Genomic DNA, 21,332 nt, shown 5'->3' with positions numbered 1-21,332 from the left:
AGGCGCTCCCCCCGGGGACTGGAGGACAGCTGGGAGCCTTCAGTCCGGGGACTGGACCGTTTATGGGAATAGCGGGGGCAGGGCTCCAGCAGCCCAGAATGTCTGCTCCCTCTTTGCCGCCCAGAGCCCTCCTGGGCCAGTGCCCAGGCCTGGCCAGGCCTGCCTGCCACAGCAGGCCAGGGGCCAGCTGCCCGGGCTGGAGAGGGGACTGGCCTGGGCGCTGGGTGGTGCTGGGGCCAGAGCTCGGGGGGCGTTTTCCAGCCTCTTCTTGGAAAGAGATGAAGACCCCCGAGAAGTGACGCCCTTGATTGGCAGGAAGCGAGGGAGCTTCCCCGTGAGGGACACAGACGCAGATGGGAAGGCAGGACCTTTAATTGTATCCACAGGGAGACGGGGAGAAGGTGCCACGTGAGGGAGACTCTGGGTCTCTGGGGACCGGGGGGCAGAGGCCACGATGGCCGGAGGTCCAGAGGACTGGCGGGGGGCGGGGGCAGGAGGAGGAGGGGGCAGGAGGAGGGCGAGGGGCTGGGGTGAGCGTCAGGAGCAGCGCAGGGCCCCTCCCGGTCTCCTCTCAGGAGTGTCTCAGCTCCACCTCGGAGCCAAACTGAGGCCCACGGTGGGGCCGGCGGAGGCTGTGGTGGCGGATGCTGAAGAGCCGCTGGGTGAGGCCCAGCGTGGCCACCAGCAGGGCGACGCCCAGGAAGAGCAGCACCCACTGGCCCACGCGGGCCTGCTGCTCCTCCAGGTTCAGGCCCAGGAAGTTGACGCGGCCGGAGCCCACGAAGGGGCCTTCCAGGCGAGCTGGGCGGGGAGGAACGAGAGCGGGCGCTGGGCCAGGCCGGGCACACCGCTGGCTCCCCAACCCTGAGCGCGGCGGCGGGACTCCAACCTGCCTTATCTTGGGAGGGCCCCAGCCCTGAGCGAGCCCTGGGGCTGCCCCGGGGCCCAGGGGGGTGGGTGGCGGTACCCGAGTTTGGCGTCCAGTTGTACTGAGGCCAGCCCAGCTTCTCCCCGTGCCGCCCGTTCTCCGTCACGAGCCAGTCCAGCAGCGGCTTGAAGTAGGTCATCATGGCGGCAGCCGACATGTTGGACTGGCCCGTGATCAGCCGCATGGCTTCGGGCCACGGCTGACTGAAGCCCAGCTTCATGGCATCCCTGGGGGAGCCCCAGGCGGGGAACCGAGTCAGAGGAACAGGCTGGGAGGCTCTATTTCCCACCCCGTCCCAGTCTCACACCAGCTCTCTCTACCCCTGCCCCCAGCCTCCGCTCCCCACCCGGGACTGAGGGCCTGGGCAGGTCTGGGGCTTTGGGGAAAGGGTGACCCTGGCCGAGGCCATGGTAGATGTTCTGGGAAGAGCTCCACTGGGAAGTAGGTCATCGTGGGGAGGACAGGGGTCAGAGCAAGGCCAGAGGAGACTCACGCCAGGAGCTTCCCGGCCTCCTTGGACTGGTAGATGTCACACTTGTGCAGGGGGCCCTGGTGGCCCGCTGCCTGACACAGCGCCTGGTGGAACTGGAACTGGATGACAAAGCTGACGAAGTACCTGCAGGGGGGCAGGCGAGGCCTGGGGTGGGCGCTGGGGGCAGCGCCTTCGAGCCCCAGCCACCCTGCCTCCTGCTGCCTGCCATGGCGTCAGGGTGAGCCCGTCCTGGCCTGCAGAGTCATCAGGCCTCCTTCCCCGCCTCTCACCACAGAGCTGCCTCCGCATGGAGCATCTTGGGAGAGACTCTTAGAGCTAGGGATGCTCATGGGTGAGGCCGAGTGGGGCAGAGCCCATCAGAGATGTGGCGGGCTGCTCTGGACACAGAAATGACATCTCTGTCCCTGAGGCGTTGCCTACAGGGTCATGCTTCTGACCGGGCAGGGAAGCCAGCCCAAATGACCTCCTTTATCCCAAAGCAGTGAGAATTCCCTGCAGGAGTTTGCCCGTCAAGGAGGGGCAGCCTCTCTGAATGTGGGGAGGTTTGGAATGTCCTGAACCAGCAGTGCAGACGGGAAGGCTGGGCACAAGTCAGGTGCACTGTCTTTCCTGGCCTTTCCTGTATGTGCTTTGCTAAGGCTGCTGGTCAGAATCTGGAGGGCGATCCCTTTGCCCGCTCCCTCCTGGAGAATTATCTGTGCTAAGCCGGGAAGCTAGCCGTCACGTGGGCCGGCTTCTGTGTGAAAGTGAGTGCCAGCTCAGGAGCTCAGAAGCACATTGGGAAGGCGGGCGGAGGGTCTCTCTGTAGGTCACCCTGGCACACTGGCTGGTCAGGCCTGCATGGAGGTGCCCTTGACTCTCCTTGGCTCCCTGCTCACCCCGCTGCTCCCTGGAGCCTCTGAGCAGGCTTTCTCTTCCTTCCTGGACTCAGGCACAGAGCTTACCCACCTCATGCTTATTTATTAGGTCCTGACTGTGCTGACATTGAGCCAGGTGCTGGGGTAGAAGGCTGGGCATGATGGACATAAGCCCTCCTTCACTGGCCTGGGGAGCACAGGGGCCCTCTGCCCCAGATCTCTGCCTCGAGGGAGGGCTCCAGCTCCTCTAATCACACTTCCCAGCCCCCAGCCAGTGCTCCCCTGCAGCACGCAGAGGGAGAGGGGCTGACTGGGCGCATGCACGTGGTGGCTGCACGACTGATGGCGCTGCTGTGTTTCCGCATTCCATTTAAGACAGTGATTTAATGATGGTGGGTTATGGCCACCAGTCCCCAAGCGTGTTCTGTATTACAACTGTGTGCTAAGATGTGAACTCTTGCAACGATCCTATGAAATGGGATTCCACAGGTGAGGAAGCTGGTGCTCGAGAGATGGAGGGATTTACTCAAGGGAACAGTCATGGAGATGAGATTTGAACCTGTACTGTCTAATCCCAAGGCTGTGACCCCATACCCCTAACAATACAGGCTTCCATCCAGCTGGGCCTCTAGTCCTAGCTCCAGTGGGTAGAAGGTCCCCAGGTACAACTCAAATTATGTCACAGGAAATATGTTCAATACATACAAGGGAACAGAATGCTGTAAAAATGAGAAAATAGTGCTCAGGGCATGGTCTGGCCATGGGTCATGGTTCATGTTAACTAACCAAGGTCTTGTAACCATTAGCTGGTTATACTGAACTTTCTGTTTTCAACCGTCTGGAGGGCGGGGGCTCTCATGGTATCACAAGAGTGAAACAACGTCAGTCTTGGTTACAGGTGAGAGGCGCAGACACAGTGCACCACACACGGGTCCCCAGGTTGCCCTGACGGCAGCTCCTGGAGCAGGTAGCTCTTGGAAGGGGTAGCAAAGGTGTCTCAACACCACGCGGAGGCGCTGCCCCTCCAGACGCCCTCCTCCCTTTCCTGTTACCTGACGTAAGGCACACTTGCAGGAATGTGGAACTTGGCCCCTGGGTCAAAGTCATCTTGAGATCTGGCCAGTGGGGGACAGACACCCTGGTACTTCAGCCTGTAGAGGAGGAAGACACATTAGAGGGAGGGTTTGGGAACAATCAGCACTTCCTGGTGGCTCAAACAGTAAAGAATCCATCAAAAATGCAGGCGACCTGGGTTTGACCCCTGGGTTGGGAAGAAATCCTAGAGAAAAGAATGGCAACCCACTCCAGTATTTTTGCCTGGAAAATCCCATGGACAGGGAGCCTGGCGGGCTACAGTCCATGAGGTCACAGAGAGTCAGACATGATTGAGTGACTAACACTTTCACTTTTTGGGGAGAATCAAGCTGGGAGAGTTGGTGTTCTTGATTTGCAATATGGTGCCTGCCCTGGGCCTGCACAGGGCGCTGACAACTCCTGCAAGCTGTGCCTTTGTGAGTCCCTGCCCCCAGGTACCCCGTCGCTCACACACACACACACACACACCCCTAGACACTATACAGGCAGACACACCAGGTACACACAGACACAAGCACACACACACACCTAGACACCATGCACACAGACCAGGTACACACAGATGCAGGCACACACACAGACACACACTTACATGCCACACAGACACACCAGGTACACACAGACATGCCACGTACATACAAACACAGGCACGCACATACACACACACACACACACACTCCCCTAGACACCACACATGCAGACACACCAGGTACACACAGATGCAGGTGCCGGCATATACCCCGTGGAGACCCCCGGCCCACACCCCGCAGCAGGGCTCTAGAACCTGAGGCTCCACCACTCCTGGTTGTAGTTCTCCCTGGTGACACTTCCATCGAACACCCTCCAGCGCCACTGGTCGACGAGGAAGCTGAAGGGGATGAAGGCGATCTTCTCGAGCGCCATCTTCATCAGAAAGTTGATATCCTCCTCTGCCAAGAGAAGGGAGCCCGACGTCAGATCCAGGGATGCCTCCCGCCATAGCCTAGCAGGGGGCTGAGCAGGTGTGCAGTGGGTGGAATGGGTGGGGCCACCTGCCTCTTGGGACGGGTTTTCCCTCCTGCTCTCCCCGCTGGCTGTCCCCTGGCTCCCTGTGTTCCGTCCTGGCACCGCCTGTGGCCCATGGAGCCTCCTCTCTGCCTCCCAAGCTCGCTGCCCCTTCTCGGCCCCTCTGCCCGCTTGGATCTCCCCGTTCCTCGCTCACCGTAGCCGCCGTCCCCGCTGCTCAGCAGGTTTATCTTGTGCAGGTGCGTGGGGGTGGACACTGAGAGGGCCAGCACGTCCCCAATGGCCTCGTGAAAGCCGGGGTTGGCACCCTCCCGGAAGGTCACGGGCAAGTCCTTGTACTGCATGAAGTACTGTATGTGGCCCATTTCGTGGTGGGCCACCACCAGGTCCTCCATGTTCACCGAGGTGCACTGCTTGATCCTGGAGCACGGGGTGGGAGAGAGACAGCAAGGAGCCCTGGGCAAAGGCAGCGGCCAACCCTGCTCGCAGAGCAGGTCCCCAGGACCGCCACAGCATCATGGGAAGGAAAACCAAAAGGAGAAATGGAGGCGATCTGGGGATTGGAAACTCCTACAGCATGGTCCTCCAGGCCACTCCCTGCCTCCAGCTCCCCTGAACACCTCGAGCCTGCACTGCTGTGTGTGTGGCTTTCTGACTGTGCGAGGTATGTGCTCTGGAGGCACGGGGACCCTCAGTCACGCTCAGTGACTTTCCAGGATGTGGGTCCTGTGGTTCCTCTTCTCACGGTCTGTCTCTCCCTGGTCTCAGACTTCCTGAAGGAAACCATGGTGTCTGGGCTCTTCTGCACCCCACGTGCCCGATGCCAGCAGGCAGATCACCCTGGGATTTCTCAGGGCCAGGACTGATGGGACATCTGCCGAGCTGTCCGAGCAGGGGCTCCACTTCCCCTTCCACCTTTTGTGAGCTGAGGAAGTTTACCCTTGGATCTAACCAGAGCTTTTCATCTCAGTGGACCCCTTTTTTTGTTATTCTATGGTGAGTGGAAAGAGCTGCCCCAGTGACAAGTTGGGGTCTGCCCACCTTCTGTTAGGACTCCCTGTACGAGCGAGGTTCCCCAAGGAGACCTCAGCTTTGAGAGTCTGTCTGCGCCCAGCCCTGAAGCTCTGGTCTCCACGCCTCTGAAGGAAGAGCCCAAGGCCAGGGGAGCCAGTGAACCTGCCTACTTTGTTCCAGGACCTCTGAGTCCACTCTTCTCATCAGAGATACTTCACCATCTCTGCCACTTCTCCCAAGAGGTGGAAACTTCTTAATCTTCTTTTGAACCTGGGTTGTGACTGGTTGAATCTTGTGACTTGCTTTAGCCAATAAAATGTGGCAGGAGTGACCTGTCCCAGTTCTGGACTAACTTAGTCTTTAAGAGATCTGGCTGCTTTTGCTCTGTGGATGCTGGCCACTGGGTAAGAAATCTGACCGCCTGAGGCTGCCACCACATGAGGTCATCCAAGCTCTCCTAGAGAGAGATGCCCGGCCAGACCCCGGCTGCTCCAGCCATGCCAGCCCAGGCACCCAGCATGTGAATGCAGGAACCCACATGAGTGTCCCTGCCCCAGCATGTGCCACACAGAGAAACCAAGGAAGCCAGCTGACAGCCAGGAGCACAGCCGAAACCCCGCTGAGCCATGCCAGCCTTCTGCCGCCATCAGAGCTGCCCCAGCAAAGGTCTCCACCCTGCAAGGCAGGATGAGCCACTTCCACTGAGCAGTGCCTGAATCCCTGGCCCATACAATCACTAGCAGACTTCCCTCGTGGTCCAGTGGTTAAGAACCAGCCTGCAAATGCAGGGGACACGGGTTTGACCCCTGGTAGGGGAAGATTTCACATGCCACGGGGCAACTAAACCCATGAGCCCCAACTACTGAGTCCACACTCTGGAGCCTGTGAGCCGCAATGAGGGAAGCCACCACGGTGAGAGGCCCGCATGTTGCAACTGGAGAGGAGCCCCTGCCTGCCTCAACGAGAGAACGCCCTCGCACAGCCACAAAGACCCAGCATAGCCATTAATAAATAAATACATTCAAAATAATAATTAAAAAATCATAAAAAAAAAAAAATCATGAGCACAGTCAAATAGTTGTTTTACAGCCCGGGTTTTGGGCTGCTGTGATTCAGAGCAGTAACCGAAACACTGTCCCCCAATGAAGACAGCTCCTGAGCCCTGTCAGAGGTGCGAGCAGATCTGTGTGAAGCCCCCACACCCCCGTGTGTTCCCCTATCTCAAGGCACAGGCAGCAGGGAGAGGCCCGCTGTGCCCAGGGCCTGCCCGAGAGGGAGGCTGGCTGGCGGCTCACACAAGGCTCACCCCCAGAACTGCGACCTGGAACCCTGAGCTGACGCAGCTGGTCAGTGCTCAAGGAGACCCTTGTGTGGTGGATGGGGTTCCCCTGCCACAAGCTGGTGGCCATGCTGAGGCCAGGCCCACCTCTCTGAACCCTCCGCCCCCAGCTCAGACTCGGACTCGTCTCCTTGGCCTCTGGGCTCAGGACCTGTAGCCCGGACGCACCTAAAGTCCTTGCCGTTGAAGAAATCCCAGGCGGAGGCGTGGCACACCACTTCCCGCCCATCGGTCGGCTTCTCCAGCATCGACTTGTTCCAGAATTCAGGGGGCATGGGCAGCAGCCCCAGGGAGGTGAAGAAATTGTCTGCTTCCTTAAACATCCTTAGGGGTGTCCAGCCCTGCAAACAGACGGAGCTCTGCCGAAGCTGGGGACGGTGGGGACAGACTGTGTGCCACTGTGGGAGGGCCTGGGGGGAGGGCCAAGCTGGAAGCAGCTCCTGAATTAGGGGGCCCTCTCCCCCTGGGGCAGGGCTCCCCGCCCCACACCCTGGGGCCACCCTAGAGGAGCAGGTGTGCGAGGAGGGGGCCAGTGCAGACCTGCTTTATCATGGCCTCCGTGGCATCCATCTTGGGGGCTGAAGGGAAGGGTGCCACCAAGTCATAGATGTTGGACCAGCTCTGTGCCCACATGTTCCCTGGAGGCAGGCAGAGGACGAGAGGCAGAGAGAGGGGAGACAGTGTTGCGTTTTAGGCTCAGCACCGTCACACAGTGTGAGGGGCCAGATCCAGCACAAAACCAAAATTAAAAGAACCACCCAACTGCCCTCCTTTAGGAGAGGTTGATGTCTCAGCACTTAGGGCAAGACAAGAGTAAAGAAGCTTTCCCAAGTGGCTCAGATGGTAAAGAATCTGTCTGCAATGCAGGAGACCTGGGTTCAATCCCTGGGTCGGAAAGATCCCCTGGAAAAAGGAATGGCATCCCACTCCAGTATTCTTGCCTAGGAAATCCCATGGACAGAGCAGCCTGGTAGGCTACAGTCCATGGGGTCGCAAAAGAGTCAGACACAACTGAGCAACTACCACCTTCAGGGCCAAAGGAGACTAAGCTTGAGCTGACATCGAGTGGAGCCTATGGGTGCAAGCCAGTGAAGGTAGGAGTGAGTGAGAAGCCAGAATGGGATGGGGGCGCAAGCTCTGCTCTAAGCCCAGCTCCCAGGCCAGTGGGCACCTGCTTTCCTTCTTGGGGTCTGTGTTTCTCGGCCAATGAGCTGGCATTCTCTGGTCTAACCACAGAGAGACCAAGGGTGGCTGGTCTCTTGAGCTGCAAAGAACTAGACCCAAAGCTGGAAGGGGGTCTCCCTCATGATCTGTAAACGGTGTGTGGTCCCATCTGGTCTCTCTGTTCACAGTGAGGAGCCCCCCAGGAAGAGGGCCTGATGGTCCGACAGACACAGGAACCCCATGGCGTCTGCTTGCCCAGTCCCTGCCACCCCTTGTTGTCTCTGACTGCCCATTTCATGCACTCAGGGCATCTGAGTTTACAACCCCTGGAGAATGAGGGTCCCCAAGTTGAGGGGACATTTCACATGCTAGCAAGGTAACTGTCAAAGCCTTTCAAACTAAACTTCAACAGTATGTGAATGGAGAACTTCTAGATGTACAAGTTGGATTTAGAAAAGGCAGAGGAACCAGAGATCAAATTGCTGACATTCATTGGATCATAGAAAAAGCAAGAGAATTCCAGAAAAGCATCTACTTCTGCTTCACTGACTACTCTAAAGCCTTTGACTATGTGGATCACAACAAACTGCAGAAAGTTCTTAAACAGATGGGAACATCAGACCACCTTACCTGCCTCCTGAGAAAGCTGTATGCAGGTCAAGAAACAGTAGTTAGAATTGGACATGGAAAAACAGATTGGTTCCAAATTGGGAAAGGAGTACATCAAAGCTGTATATTGTCACCCTGATTATTTAACCTCTATCCAGAGTACATCATGCAAAATGCCAGGCTGGATGAAGCACAAGCCGGAATCAAGACTGCCAGGAGAAATATCAATAACATCAGATATGCAGATGACACCACCCTTATGGCAGAAAGTGAAAAGGAACTAAAGAGCCTCTTGATGACAGTGAAAGAGGAGAGTGAAAAAACTGGCTTAAAACTCAATATCCAATAAACTAAGATCATGGCATCTGGTCCCATCACTTCATGACAAATAGATGAACAATGGAAACAGTGACAGACTTCATTTTCTTGGGCTCCAAAATCACTGTAGACAGTGACGGCAGCCGTGAAATTAAAAGCCACTTGCTTCTTGGAAGAAAAACTATGACAAACCTAGTTTTAAAAAGGACAAACCATATTAAAAAGCAGAGATATCACTTTGCTGATAAAGGTCCATATAGTCAAAGCTACGGTTTTTCCAGTAGTCATGTATGGATGTGAGAGCTGGACCATAAAAAGTAGCTGAGAGCCGAAGAAGTGATGCTTTCAAATTGTAGTGCTGGAGAAGAGTCTTGAGAGTCCCTTGGATTGCAAGGAGATCAAACCAGTCAATCCTAAAAGAAATCAACCCTGAATATTCATTGGAAGGACTGAAGCTGAAGCTCCAATACTCTGGCCACCTGATGAGAACAGCCAACTCATTGGAAAAGACCCTGATGCTGGGAAGGATTGAAGGAGGGTGAAGGGCAAGACAGAGGGTGGGATGGTTGGATGGCATCATCAATTCAATGGACATGAGTTTGAGCAAACTCTGGGAGATAGTAAAGGGCAGGGAAGCCTGGTGTGCTGCAGTCCATGGGGTCTCAAAGAGTCCGACACAACTGAGTGAGCAACAGCAACACTCTCCCAGCTCCTTTGCCTGAACGTCGAGTCTACCCTGCTCTCTCCCGACATGACTACTTTCTCCAGCTGTCAGAACCTCTCGCCCTTCACGGGTCTGTTCACAGCCCCCTCCTGGGGAGGGCTTCTCAGCTCCCACTCCCAGCCCCCTCCTCACCCTCATGGCGTCTGGTGCTGTGACCTGGGAGGTGGTCTCCCCAGCACAGGCCTGTGAACTCTGTGCACTGCCCCATCCCTGGTGACCGGTACCATGTGGATCTATAGCAAACGTGGCACCAAGTGCAAGTAGGGGGCTCTTCTTCCCACCCCCACCCCCCCACCCCACTCTGGGCCTGGCAACATTGCCCTGCCCCAGGCTCCAGTGTCCCCTGCAGACCCTTCCCAGTCTGCCCTCTGCCCCTGGACTGCGGCCCGTCTCGCTGGCGCTCACCGAGCAGGTGGGCTGGGATGGGGCCCTCCAGGTTGATGACGTCGGGCCCGTAGTGGCGGTGCAGGGCCCGGCGCACGTAGGCGTGCAGGTTCAGGTAGAGCGGCTGCAGCTCTTGGAACAGCTGCTCCAGCTCCTCCTCTAGGAAGGGCATCTCGTACATGGACCTCCAGGAGTCCCCGCCATCCTGGTAGCCTGTGGGTGTGGGGGTGGGGGGTGCGCCCAGGCTCTCTGGACACCTGACCGTTCCTGGAGCACTCCCTGTCTCCTTCAAGGACTGCCCCCCTCACCTCTGAGGGCACCGGTGACCCTGCAGGGAGCACTCACCATTGAGCCTGGCGGCCTTGTTGGTGAGCTCCACGTATTTGGGGAAATAGGGGAGGATGGACCGCCCCACTTTATCACGCCAGCTCTTCCACGCCCAGGCCAGGTCCTGATAATTCCGGGATGTGGCCATCAGATTGGTCAGATCTGGGTGGGAGGGGTGGGATGGCTTGAGCCCCCAGCTCCTGGCTCACCTCCCACCTCCTCCAGAGCTAGGAAAAGACAGGAAGGGGCAGCACAGGTCGGGGGAAACTGGAGACAGGCTGGTGCCCTTTCTATGGGCTTACAGGTGCCAGGCCCAGGCTCGGCACTGCACAGACGCAACCTCAGGCAACTACAGGGCTGCAGCAGCCCCGTGAGGGGTGCCCTTGAGCCTCCTTCCACACAAGCTGCTGGTGGCATGGCTGTGTCTCCTAGCCAGGAAGCGGCCAAGCCGGGGCACAAACCCAGGGCCCAGGCCCCAGAGCTGCTGCTCGCCGTTTGTCCCCTGGCAACCCCTCCCTGGGAGAAATAGCCTGGAGGTCAAAAGATGGGGGTTCTTGGTCGGTTTCCTCCTGACCTCTCTCCGTCTGTGAGATGGGGATAATGCTGGCCTAGGGGAAGGAGGACCCTGAGCAGGGACTGGGCTCCTTCATCTCTGCGTCCCCACGGGGCCCAGGGTGCCTTTCACACATTGTAACTGAACTGCCTGAATAACCGCTGTGCAGGCCAAGTACAGAGATCCACTCAAGCACCACCTTGGATCCGTGTCCTGTCAGAGCCATGCCTGTATGAGTGGCCTCCTGGGCTATGGGTTACATGGAGCTGACACGGCCTTCGCAGAGCTCGGATGAGGAGGCCGTGAGCACAGGGGTCAGGTGTGAAGGTGGCCCCGCTTCCTGCCTGACCCGGCCTGAGACGGAGGCCTGCGGGGATCCACCCCTCGCTGACCGCGCTCTGAGCTGAGATATGCTATGTGCATCCCCCTTACACAGAGGAAGCACATTCAAGGTAACTTGTTTGGAGGAAAACACATTTTGAGAATTTTTCATCCGTCCTCTGCTGATGTGAGTGTTCTGTTTTTGGGGATGCTCTTATTGTTACTACCGGCAGCGATTTGACAGCCCAGGCCCAGATCAAAGGGCTGACTGATGGGGGTGGAGGCCACATTCCCTCTAACACTCTTGTCCATAAACAAACACACACACATGTACATCCACCCCCACTTGCGTGCCTACCCTCATACACAACCCCCAGGCCAAACCCTGTCCTAGGAAAACTGTTTCTCTCTCTTGTTTATTTTCCATTTCCATTTCTATTTGTGATTGTTCTGAAGTGGGAGTTGGGCGGAGGGCCAGGAAGAGACTGTTTCTGGGTGGAGATTCCTCAGGAAAAATGTTTATGTCTCTGGCTCCCTGACCCTGGGAAGGTGAGGGGAGCGTGGTCAGAGCGGGTGGGGAGTCTCTGTGTGCAGGTACTGGGGTGTTGGGCTGAGCTTCTTCAGAAGGGGGAAGGTTAAGAAGGACTGGCTAGTCTCCTGCGAGAGGAAGAGGACTCGCCAGAGCTGGTCCATTCCTGCCGGCCTTGGAGGGAGTGAGGTGGGAATGGCTTCTGCAGGCTGAGGCTTCAATTTCGGGGTGGGGTGGGATCCAGGGAGGAGCGCAAGGGGAGGTAGGTGCCTAGAGGGAAGTCCAAGCCCCTGAGAGAAACATTTGAGATACACCTGCTCTGAAGGGCAGAGCACAGGGTGGAGCAGGGAGGATGGGACTAGAGAGAGCAGAAGCTGGGGGACCAGCGCAGAGATGAAGCCAGGCTGGTTCTAAGCAGTGGCAGAGAAGCCCCACGGGTGGAAAAGAGGGAAGCGAGTTTCCTGGGTGTGCTGACCTCCTGAGTCAGAACTGAACACTTCCCTTTCGTGGACAGCACCCCAGCCTCCCCGGGCCTCCCGCTCACCGCCCAGTGTGCTCACCAGGCTCGAGCCGCAGGCAGGTGCCATTTTCATGGCACACAGAGGCCACGCTGTAAACGGTCTCCATGTCCAGCAGGATCTGGTTATACTGCGGGGGAAGCAGAGGGGCAGCAAGCTACAGATCTGGCCCCCTGCTTTGCCCCGGCACCATTGCGTGGGGTGGGAGGTGGGGGGGGGTTGCTGGGCTATGGGTTGGGGAGGGGGCTCCCGAAGCCCTCCCTTCTCAGCGAGTCTGGGGGTGTGCATAGACGAGTCTGGAGGTGTGCACAGACATGGCAGAAGTCATGACTGGACAACTTGAGGAGGAGGAAGCAGCATGAAGGCTACATGCCATCCCTTGAGCTAGGACCCTCTCCTGACCTGGGATCCTCCACCCCCTTTGCCCCACCCTACCCCCAAGTTCCCCACCTCTTCCAGCTCCTTGGTGGGCAGTGCTGCCCGCTCTAGATCCTGAATCTTCTTTATCATCCGCTTCATGGTGGCATTCTGGAAGTTGGTCACGTCAAACTTCCTGGCCCAGGTGCCATACTTGACGGTGTGGTTTGCCATCTGTAAGTTCTTCTCCATCTGCAGGCACAGGGGGAGCCGTATCATGAGGCCCAGGAGGAGCTCTGGAAAGGGCTCCTAGGAGGAGGCATCGTGCAGGAGCCGAAGAGGCTGGGTGTGAGGGGGCGGCTTTATCACGTTGCTGCCTTTGCCTATAAAGACCTTCCTCAGCCTGGACTGTCTGTGATGTCCTGTGTGCAGTACACATGCCCTCATCCAGCAAGATATCGCGTGGGAGAGGCAGAGAAGGAAACCCCACCCCGTATCTTGAATGCTGTTGGGACAGAGGCAGCTTGGCATTCTCTCTGTGGCTTCTGAGCCTCAGGGTCCCAGCTGTAAAATGGGAATAAGGTCACTGGCTTTGCAAGACCGTTGAGGAATACACGAGGCAATAGATGTCGAGTGCCAAGGAACAGTGGCCAGTACATATGGGTCTTTACGAAATGTTATTTCTCTGTGGCTCACCTTGGTTATGATCTCCGCTCGGCCACACAGACGCGGAGGGGGTCGAGGTTGGGGGGCAGGTGTAGCCCTCGCTATGGTGGCACACAGGAGCCTTCAGTCTTTTTAAAAACTGACTTTGGCATCAGTTACTTCCACACAAATTATTCCTTTACCAACAACAGATTATTAATGAAAGACAACCTTTGTTAGGCACTGGGTGTGTGCCCACCTGGACCTGAAATTGGACACTTTTCAATACGCTGCAAGGATTTTTCACAAACTCTGAGAACGTGTCCCCCTGGGGTGATGTTGGGGACGGGAGGGCATCCTGTAGCGCCTTGGGTTTCAGAGGACGGGCCCTGTGGGACGAGGAGCGCCCGTGTGCTGGGCTGGAGGGGCCCCTACCAGCAACTTGCTGTTGTCCGTGCTGATGTCGGTGCTGTAGTTCCAGTTGGCCTCGGCATACTCGTTCCACACGACCTGGGATCTCCGGTCGTATTCCTCCACAAACTTGCGGGCCTCGTCCTCGTCGGACACCAGGTCTACGGGACAGAGCAGAGGGACACAGACAGGCCTCCCCTCGCCCTCCCGCCGCCGCCTGGGCCTTCCCGCCCCGCCCCCCAGCCAATCCCACTTGGGCTCTGGGTTTTCTTCGGGCTGCTGATTGTTGAGGGATGGGTGGTTGAGTGGCGGATGGTTGTCTCACTGCTGGTTGTTGCCTGGCTGGTTGTTTCCTGGTTGACTGTCACCTGGCTGGTGGTCCCCTGGCCGGTGGTCCCCTCACTGGGGACCAGCAGGGGGCGCCCACAGCAGAGCAGGAGGAGGAGGAGGCGAGGCAGTCCTGGAGCAGCCCAACCATGGCCCATGGCCGCAGGAGAGCAGAGCCCTACAGTCCCCGCCCCCGGCCAATAAGAGCGGATCCTGCAGTATGACCTCATAGAGCAGTGTGCCTGCCAGCCAGCCCCCCGCCGGGGGCCTCAGATCTGGGCACGCCCTCCCCAGGAGGCTGGAAAGATGTGCCCACTCCACCCCAGCGCCCTGCCGAACGCTCAGGGGACGCCAGGGCCTGGCTGGACAAGCTGATGGGGAACTGTGAACTGGGGGCCTGGGTCACGAACCTAGAGCTGAGAACCCACGGCACCCTGCCCCGGGCTTTACCAATGCCCTCCGGGTAATTGTCGGGCATCGGTGGGCGCCACTGATACTCTGGCCAGCCCAGGACCTCGCCGTTCTGCTGGTTCTGCTCCTCGAGCCACTGTGTGACCGGCTGGAAGTAGCTGAGCAGCGGCCTAGCGTCCAGGTTGTCTGAGCCAACCATGTCCTTCAGCACCTCCTGCCAGGGCCGTGAGGAGCCTGCCTGCAGCAGCGCCCTGTTGGGCAGAGCGGGTGCTGTGGGCACAGGGCTCTCAGGCCAGGGTCTGTGGCTGCTGCCCTGCCCACCTGCTCCGCCTCTGGCCACTTCTCTCCCAACTGGGTGGCAAGAATGGCAGTGTTAAGTCTCAGGGCCTAGGAGCCCTGTGAAAGGGGGACATTTGTCTTGCCCCACGCCAGCCAGAAGTGCTTCCCAGCTGGTGCTAGTGGTAAAGAACCTGTCTGCCAATGCAGGAGATGTAAGAGATGTAGATTCAATCCCTGGGTGGGAAAATCCCCTGGAGGAGGGCATGGCAACCCACTCTGGTATTCTTGCCTGGAGAATCCCTTGGACAGACGAGCCTGGCGGGCTACAGTCCATGGGGTGGCAAAGAGTCAGACACGACTGAAGCGACTTATCATGCATGCCAGCCAGAAAGCCCACTCAACAAGCAGTTGATGAGAGAAAGAAAAGGAGGGGGAGTGGAGAAGCACTCCCTCCACTGGCATGGTGGGGTGCCCCCTCCCGATACACCCTTCACTGAGCTCTCCCCTCACTCCCCCACAGCCCCACACACCGGAGCTTGGCCCCCGCCTGGGTGGACTGGTAGATGTCACACTGGTGCAGGGGGCCTTGGTGGCCTGCCTCCTTGCACAGCGCTTCGTGGAACTGGAACTGCAGGACAAAGCTCACGAAGTACCTACAGGCACAGGGCGGGTGTGAGGGGGATGGCGGAGGCCCCCTGCCTGGGGCCCAGCTAGCTTCCATAGGGCAGAGGCTGGGCCATGGGCTGCCTTGGGGGAGAACTGAGAACCGAGCTTGGCTCAGGGGAGAGGCCCACTCAAATTCCAGGTTGCTGGGGGTCTAGGGGAGGATGGGGACAAGCCCAGGATATGGGGGCCCAGCGTAGGGGAAGGAACTAAGGTGTGCCAGAACTGGGGGCAATACCTGATATACGGGGTCACATTTGGGACGTGAAACTTGGCTCCAGCGTCAAAGTGGGTTTCATTTCGGACAACCGGAGGACAGATCCCCTGATACTTGGTTCTGGAAAAAGATGTGGTTAAGTTGTCTTAGGACCTGAGGGTTGTACACAGGCTGATTTTCCCTTTGCAGAAAAGGCTGCCAAGCAGGCATTCCCACTGGCCGACCCTCCCCACCCTGGAGAACTGGGGATGACCACCTGTCTGATGGAGTTTTAGGCAGGAAAGAAGAATGCTGTGAGGAGGAGGGGGGAGGTGTTCCTGGAGAGGAGGGAACCCGGGAAGGTGGCGAGGGCCCCCGGGATGAGGCCCCTCTCCATCCCTCTTTGCTCACCGAAGATACCACCAGTCATAGTTGTAGCGGGAAGGGGGGGTTCGCCCACTAAAGACCCCCCAACGCCACTGGTCCACCAAGTAGCCAAAGGGCAGGAAGGCAATTTTTTCCAGTGCCATCTTTAACAAGTAGTTGATGTCACTCTCTGTTGGGAGATGAGAAGAGAGAGGTCAGAGGGAGAGGGGAGTCCAGCTGGGATAGGGGGCCCTGGGGGAGAGGCTGGCAGGAGGTGAGGCTGGGCAGGGACCATGGAGTCCTGCTTGGAAGAGGATGCTTGGGCAGTGGAGCTGGGATGCAGGGTAGGCCTCGAGGCCTGGGTGGATCCCCAGACCTGCCTGACGTGGGGCAGAGAGGCGGAAACGAGATGGGCAGATGTGAGCAGCGACCAGTGGGGTCCTGCTGGGGGGCCCAGTGGGGTCTGGGTGGGCTGGGCTGGGTCCTCTCTACCCCCGCATACCTGTGTCATTGGTGACCTGGTCCAGCAGGCCGATCTTGTGCAGGTGTGCAGGAGTGGAGACGGAGAGGGCCAGCACATCGCCGATGGCCTCGTGGAAGCCAGGGTTGGCGCCTCGGCGCAGGGAGACGTGCTGGCCCTTGTACTGAAGGTAGTACTGCACGTGGCCCATCTCGTGGTGCACCGTGGACAGCTGGTCCATAGTGACCCGCGTGCACTGCTTGATCCTGGGGCAGGGAGAGCGTGTGGGTGAGGGTGAAGGACGGGCAGCACGGGGACCAGAAAGCACTCAGGGAGGCTGGTGCCTGAGGGAACGAAGCCAGGCGGGCGCTGTCCCGGACTCCCAGGAACCGGTGGAAACAGGCAAACCTCCACCCTGTCCCAGCCACACCCAGCCTTTCCCCTTGGTTCCAAGGTACAAGGCTGCTGCCTGTCAGAGCTGCCTAGTGAAAGCAGCCTGCTGCAGCCCTGGAAGAGACCCAGCCTCCCGGCTGGTCTCAGAGCTGGGATAGACGTGGGCCTGGGAGCTGGCCTCCCTGTGGCCCGGCTGCCCGGCCTTGGGGAGCCTTGCAAGCCGCCTCCAGCATCGAGACCTGAAGTCTTTCCTGTTGTAGAAGTCCCAGGCGGACGCGTGGCACACCACCTCCCGCCCGTCGCTTGGCTTCTCCAGCATGGATTCCGCCCAGAACTCGGGTGGCATGGGCAAGAGCCCCAGGGAGGTGAAGAACTCCTCCGCCACCCGGAACATGTGTGTGGCGTTCCAGCCCTGGGGGTGGAGGGGTGGGGGGGGCACACTCGGGTCAGGGGCCAGCTGCTGGAGCCCACCCCGGCTGCCCTGGGGGTGCGTCTGGGGTCCCCCACTCGGGTCAGTTCCATGCTCATGAAGAGCACCTCTGCTCCGTGGCCTCCCTTCCCGGAGGCCGGGCCCCTACTGGCTACAGAGGATACACAAAAGCGGCCTGCTGCTCGCTGCCACCCTCCCCTCCCAGCGGGGTCCTGAGGGAAGAACTGGCGCCCAGCGCACGGTGGGGACACACTGCAGGCTGCGGCTCCTCAGCTCCTCATGCCTGACTCCCTCATGGCCCCTGCCAGGGCCTGACTCCGAGCTCACCTTCTGCACCATAACATTGGTAACATCAAGATTGGGCTTGTCGGGGAAGGGCACCACCGTGTCGTAGATGTTCTCCCAGCTCTGGGCCCACATGTTCCCTAGACAGAGGAGGGGAGCCGACAGCTTGGTGCCCAGCCCAGCCAGCGCCTGCTTCCCTAGGCGTGTCACCGAACAGCACCCCGGTGTCTGGACCTGGGGCGCGGCAGGGCCACAGCCCGCTTGCTGGGCTCACACAGCAGTCCCACCCACTCCCGAGTGCTCTGCGTTCCCTGGGGCTGGCAGAGGCCAAGGCGCCCAGGTGATGCGGCTGGGGTCCTTTCTGACTGCCAGGTCCCTGCCCTCCCCCAGCCCTGACACCGGCCCACAGGGCTGGCTTTCTGGGGGATAAAGTGGGGTTCTTTCTCCTCTTCCACTGGAGCTAAAGCCTTCAGGGTGGCTCCTGGCTCTGCATTTTACTAGCTCTCTGCCCTGTGCCACGTCCCTCGCGCATCCTAAGCCCCGCTCTGAACAGCAGTGATCATAAGGATCATCGACGTTATAGGTTCACGTGCGGGCGAGTGAGCAATGCGATGCTCTGAAAGGTGAAACGTGATGAGGCTGACCCTGGTCCTTACCCAGGAGGTGAGCGGGGATGGGTCCCCTGAGGTTGATGTATCTGTCCCCATATCGGCGGTGCAGTGCGCGCCGGACATAGGCATGGAGGTTCAGGTAGAGGGGCTCCAGCTGCTGGTAGAGGCGTTCCAGATCCTCCGTGAAGGTGGGAGAGTCATACCAGGAGCGCCAGTAGGCCCCTGTGTCTGAGAAGCCTAGAGGGGGCGGGTGGCATTGGGGATGCAGTTCAGGCCCTAGGCTCTGGCACCTCCCCCCCAGCTATCACCTGGCCATTCTCCCGGCTCAGGGCCAGTGTATCTGCCTGCTCACTGCAAGGGAGAGCTTGGGGGTTACCGCTCTCAGTTTTCTAACTATGGTTGCTCCAACTCCAGCTAAACAGGTCCTGACACATATAAGCCCTACAGCTGGGAGGAGTGCCAGGAGGGGCAGCATGAGGCTGATGGGGCTAAAGCCCAGTTTGGCCATCCACCATCTGTGAGACCTTGGACCAGTGTAGGGAGTCATCGTAATGGCCGCTCTGTGTGTTTCGGGGCTCAGTGGAGACAGAAGACGGGAGGGTAGTGCCCACACAGAGGCCGGTGGGTGTGCTCACCATCCTGCTTGTAGGCCTCGTTGCTGAGGGCAGTGAAGTCCTGGTATAGGGGCTTCAGTGGGATGCCCGCGGCGTTGTGCCAGCCCTCCCAGGCATACAGCAGCAGGGCGTAGCTTCGCGAGGAAGCCAGGATATTGGTGAGCTCTGAGACACAGGTGGGCAGGGTCAGTTCAGAGACTGCTGCCTCGAAGTCAGCAGTAGACGAGGTTTGTAAGGAAAACCACGGCGGGGTCTAAGGCCTGTGGAGGACTCTTGGGGGGATGAGAGGGCCCATTAAGGGAAAACCAGGTGGCGACGATGAAGGCCAGTTGTGATGGGGAAGGAAAAGCACACGTGAGGGCAGGGTCGGGGCTGGAGGCTGGAGATTCCAGAAGTCAGTCGGCCTGGAGGAGCAGGGTGTGGGGGCATCAGGCACTCTGGTCCTGATCAGAGGTTCAGGCCTTTGGGTTTACCGCCCCCCTCTGCAGAAATGTGCCATCCTCAGGGAGCCGAGGGGTGGCGGGGAAGGTCAGGAAGGCCCGGAAGACAGACAGGAGACTCAGGCCCGTTACCTGGGTCCAGGGACCAGCAGGGGGCAGTCTTGTTGGGGAAGCAGACCTTGGCAGTGGAGTAAATCCTGCTCATGTTGCTTAGCAGAGAGTTGTACTGGGGAGTCAGAGTTGAGAAAATGTTAGTGATGAACAGCCCTTGGAATTAATCTGGCTGCCCCCTCCTCTCTTTGCTGGGAGGAACAGGGGAGACGCCCCGAGGGGGGATGCGGCTTGGACAAGGCCGCCTCGTGGCACTCGGAGCATATCTGAACGTGAATGGACGGGTTTCGCTTCCACTGGAGCCCGCCTGTGGAGATGGGAAACTGGCGTCCTGAGAACTAGGGAGCAGGGTTCAATTCTGAGCTCGGCCACCACCTGACTGAGACCAAATCCCCTTCATTCCCTGACCCTGATACCCTCTCCACCTTTCGGAGGAAGCCCTTAAAACAAACCACCTGTGGAGAAACTTTGAAAACCCCTGTTTCATCTTCCACTGTTTACTTGAATTTTGCTTTCTACTCCATGACACTTGCTTTAATATAAAGTAACTTCTCGCACCCCATCTCCAGGGAAATCAATACTTCAGGAATCCACTCTGCTCACAGGGGCTTCCCCTGCAGTCAGGGCCAGTAGAGATCCTGGGGTCCCTCCTGGCCAGACAGCCCCACCTCTCACCACCACCGTAGACACTGGGAGGGTACCCTGGGGAATTCTGCCTCCACCCCTCAGGCCCACCTTCTGCCGCTTCTCTAGGTCCAGGTTGGCGGGGCCCAGGGTGCGCACCGCCCCGATGATGCGCAGCAGCGTGGGGTCGGTAAAGTTCTGCCAGACCGGGTCGAACAGATCCTTGGCCTTCTGGCCCCAGGCCTCTGAAAACTCCTGGCTGAGCAAGGCTGCTTCCTCCTGTGGGCACCAGGAGGGCACGAGAAGGTAAACAGGGGACGCCATGGCGCTCGGGGAGGGGAGGAAGGTCAAGGGCTTCTGGAGACCGGCGCTGATGGGAGCACTGCTCCCTTCAACTGGGCCCTGCGGGTGAAGAACTGGGGCGGCGGGGGAGTCTGCCTCAGGGAGGCGGTGGAGCAGAAACGCGCCAGAAGAGAGGGAGGGAGAGGAGAGGGTGATCAGACAGCCATGAAAGGTGACAGGTACAAGGAGAGAGGGGAAGGTGTGCGGCCAGAGAAGTGGAGAACCCAGAGCAGAGCGGGCAGCCTAAGCAAGACTGCCGCGGATCCAGCCCGGAGGCACCCCCGGCGCCGCCGCCTGGGAGGACTCGGGGTCAGAGTGGCCGGCCTCATTTATTGGGTTCCTTATTGGGCAGGACCATGGGCCCAGCACCGGGCCAGGGAACCGACTGCCTGTCTACGGGGACCGCTTTGGGAACCGGGGCGGGGTGGTGGCTGGAGAGGAGGCAGGCGGGCCCCGCCCCGACCCCACGGCTCCGGGGCCGGGGGCGCGCGCGCGGGGCGGGGACTCTCCGCCCCCCCAGCGCCCAGCCGCCGGGCTGTGATTGGCCGCCCGGGCCCCGCCCCCGCCCCGGGCCCGCGCGCCCACCTGGAGCCGCGCGTTCTCCTCGGTGATGTTGGTGTCGTGCGCCCAGCTGGCGGCGGTGCTCTGGAACAGCACCTGCTCGGCGCTCGAGTTGAAGCTGGCTGCGAAGATCTGCGCCCCGGCCTCGTCGGCGGGAAAGTTCCCCGGCTGCAACGCGGGGTCCAGCTCCAGGATCACGGGCGGCGGCGGCAGGAGCAGCAGCAGCAACGGCAGCAGCAGCGGCGGCGACCGGCGACCCGACGCGGCCCCCATGGTGCGGTGCGCAGCGCAGCCCCTTCTCCCGCGCAGCGCCCGCCCTGCGGGTTATAAAACCCGGCCGCCTTCCGACACACCCCCACCTCCCCGCCCCGCCGCGCTTCCTCCTCTGCTCCAAAGTCCCCCGGCCGCCGCGCGGGCCTAACGGAGCGGGGCGGGGACCGAGGCTTCCTGGCCCGCCCCGGGCAGGGGCGCCGGACCGAGGACGAGCCGAGGCGGCCCCCGGCGAGATGCAGCTGGGGTGGGGGTGGGAGGGAGTGGCGGACGGGCCTTAGGTCAGGCTCTCGCAGGGGAGGCTAGAAAGGAGAACCCCCCTCCTCCAACACACACACATACACCCCACACCTATGAA

General features: G+C 59.5%; 1 protein-coding gene across 3 annotated transcripts; it reads right to left on the bottom strand.

Moving 5' to 3' along the window:
- Positions 1-353: 353 nt before the first annotated feature.
- Positions 354-21,080, bottom strand: ACE (angiotensin I converting enzyme). 3 transcript variants are annotated; one of them, XM_070390035.1, is made up of 25 exons: positions 20,729-21,080; positions 19,913-20,080; positions 19,199-19,292; positions 18,648-18,791; positions 18,058-18,249; positions 17,444-17,541; positions 16,926-17,098; positions 16,336-16,559; positions 15,879-16,023; positions 15,510-15,608; positions 15,139-15,261; positions 14,369-14,580; positions 13,616-13,752; positions 12,629-12,787; positions 12,221-12,308; positions 10,276-10,419; positions 9,952-10,143; positions 7,272-7,369; positions 6,900-7,072; positions 4,575-4,798; positions 4,158-4,302; positions 3,331-3,429; positions 1,422-1,544; positions 968-1,155; positions 355-801 (listed from the first exon to the last, which is right to left on the bottom strand). In XM_070390035.1, the coding sequence occupies exons 1-25, from the start codon at positions 20,975-20,977 to the stop codon at positions 572-574; spliced, it is 3,921 nt and encodes a 1,306-aa protein (XP_070246136.1). In that variant the 5' UTR covers positions 20,978-21,080; the 3' UTR covers positions 355-571. The 3 variants fall into 3 exon arrangements, with proteins under 3 accessions (XP_005905390.2, XP_070246136.1, XP_070246137.1); XM_070390036.1 differs by lacking the exons at positions 16,926-17,098; positions 19,199-19,292; positions 19,913-20,080; positions 20,729-21,080 and having other exon boundaries at positions 356-801; positions 18,648-18,786; XM_005905328.3 differs by lacking the exons at positions 14,369-14,580; positions 15,139-15,261; positions 15,510-15,608; ... (7 more) ...; positions 19,913-20,080; positions 20,729-21,080 and adding an exon at positions 13,845-14,277 and having other exon boundaries at positions 354-801.
- Positions 21,081-21,332: the final 252 nt, after the last annotated feature.

Source organism: Bos mutus, chromosome 19, assembly GCF_027580195.1.
Source record: "Bos mutus isolate GX-2022 chromosome 19, NWIPB_WYAK_1.1, whole genome shotgun sequence".
Lineage (NCBI taxonomy): Eukaryota > Metazoa > Chordata > Mammalia > Artiodactyla > Bovidae > Bos > Bos mutus.
This window is presented reverse-complemented; position numbering and strand designations above follow the sequence as displayed.

Coding starts and splice junctions, on each gene's coding strand:
- ACE (XM_070390035.1), bottom strand. CDS start 20,977: ATGGGGGCCGCGTCGGGTCGCCGGTCGCCGCCGCTGCTGCTGCCGTTG. Junction 18,250..18,647: donor CGAGGCCTACAAGCAGGATG/GTGAGCACACCC, acceptor CGCCCCCTCTAG/GCTTCTCAGACACAGGGGCC. Junction 10,144..10,275: donor CAAGGCCGCCAGGCTCAATG/GTGAGTGCTCCC, acceptor CCACACCCACAG/GCTACCAGGATGGCGGGGAC.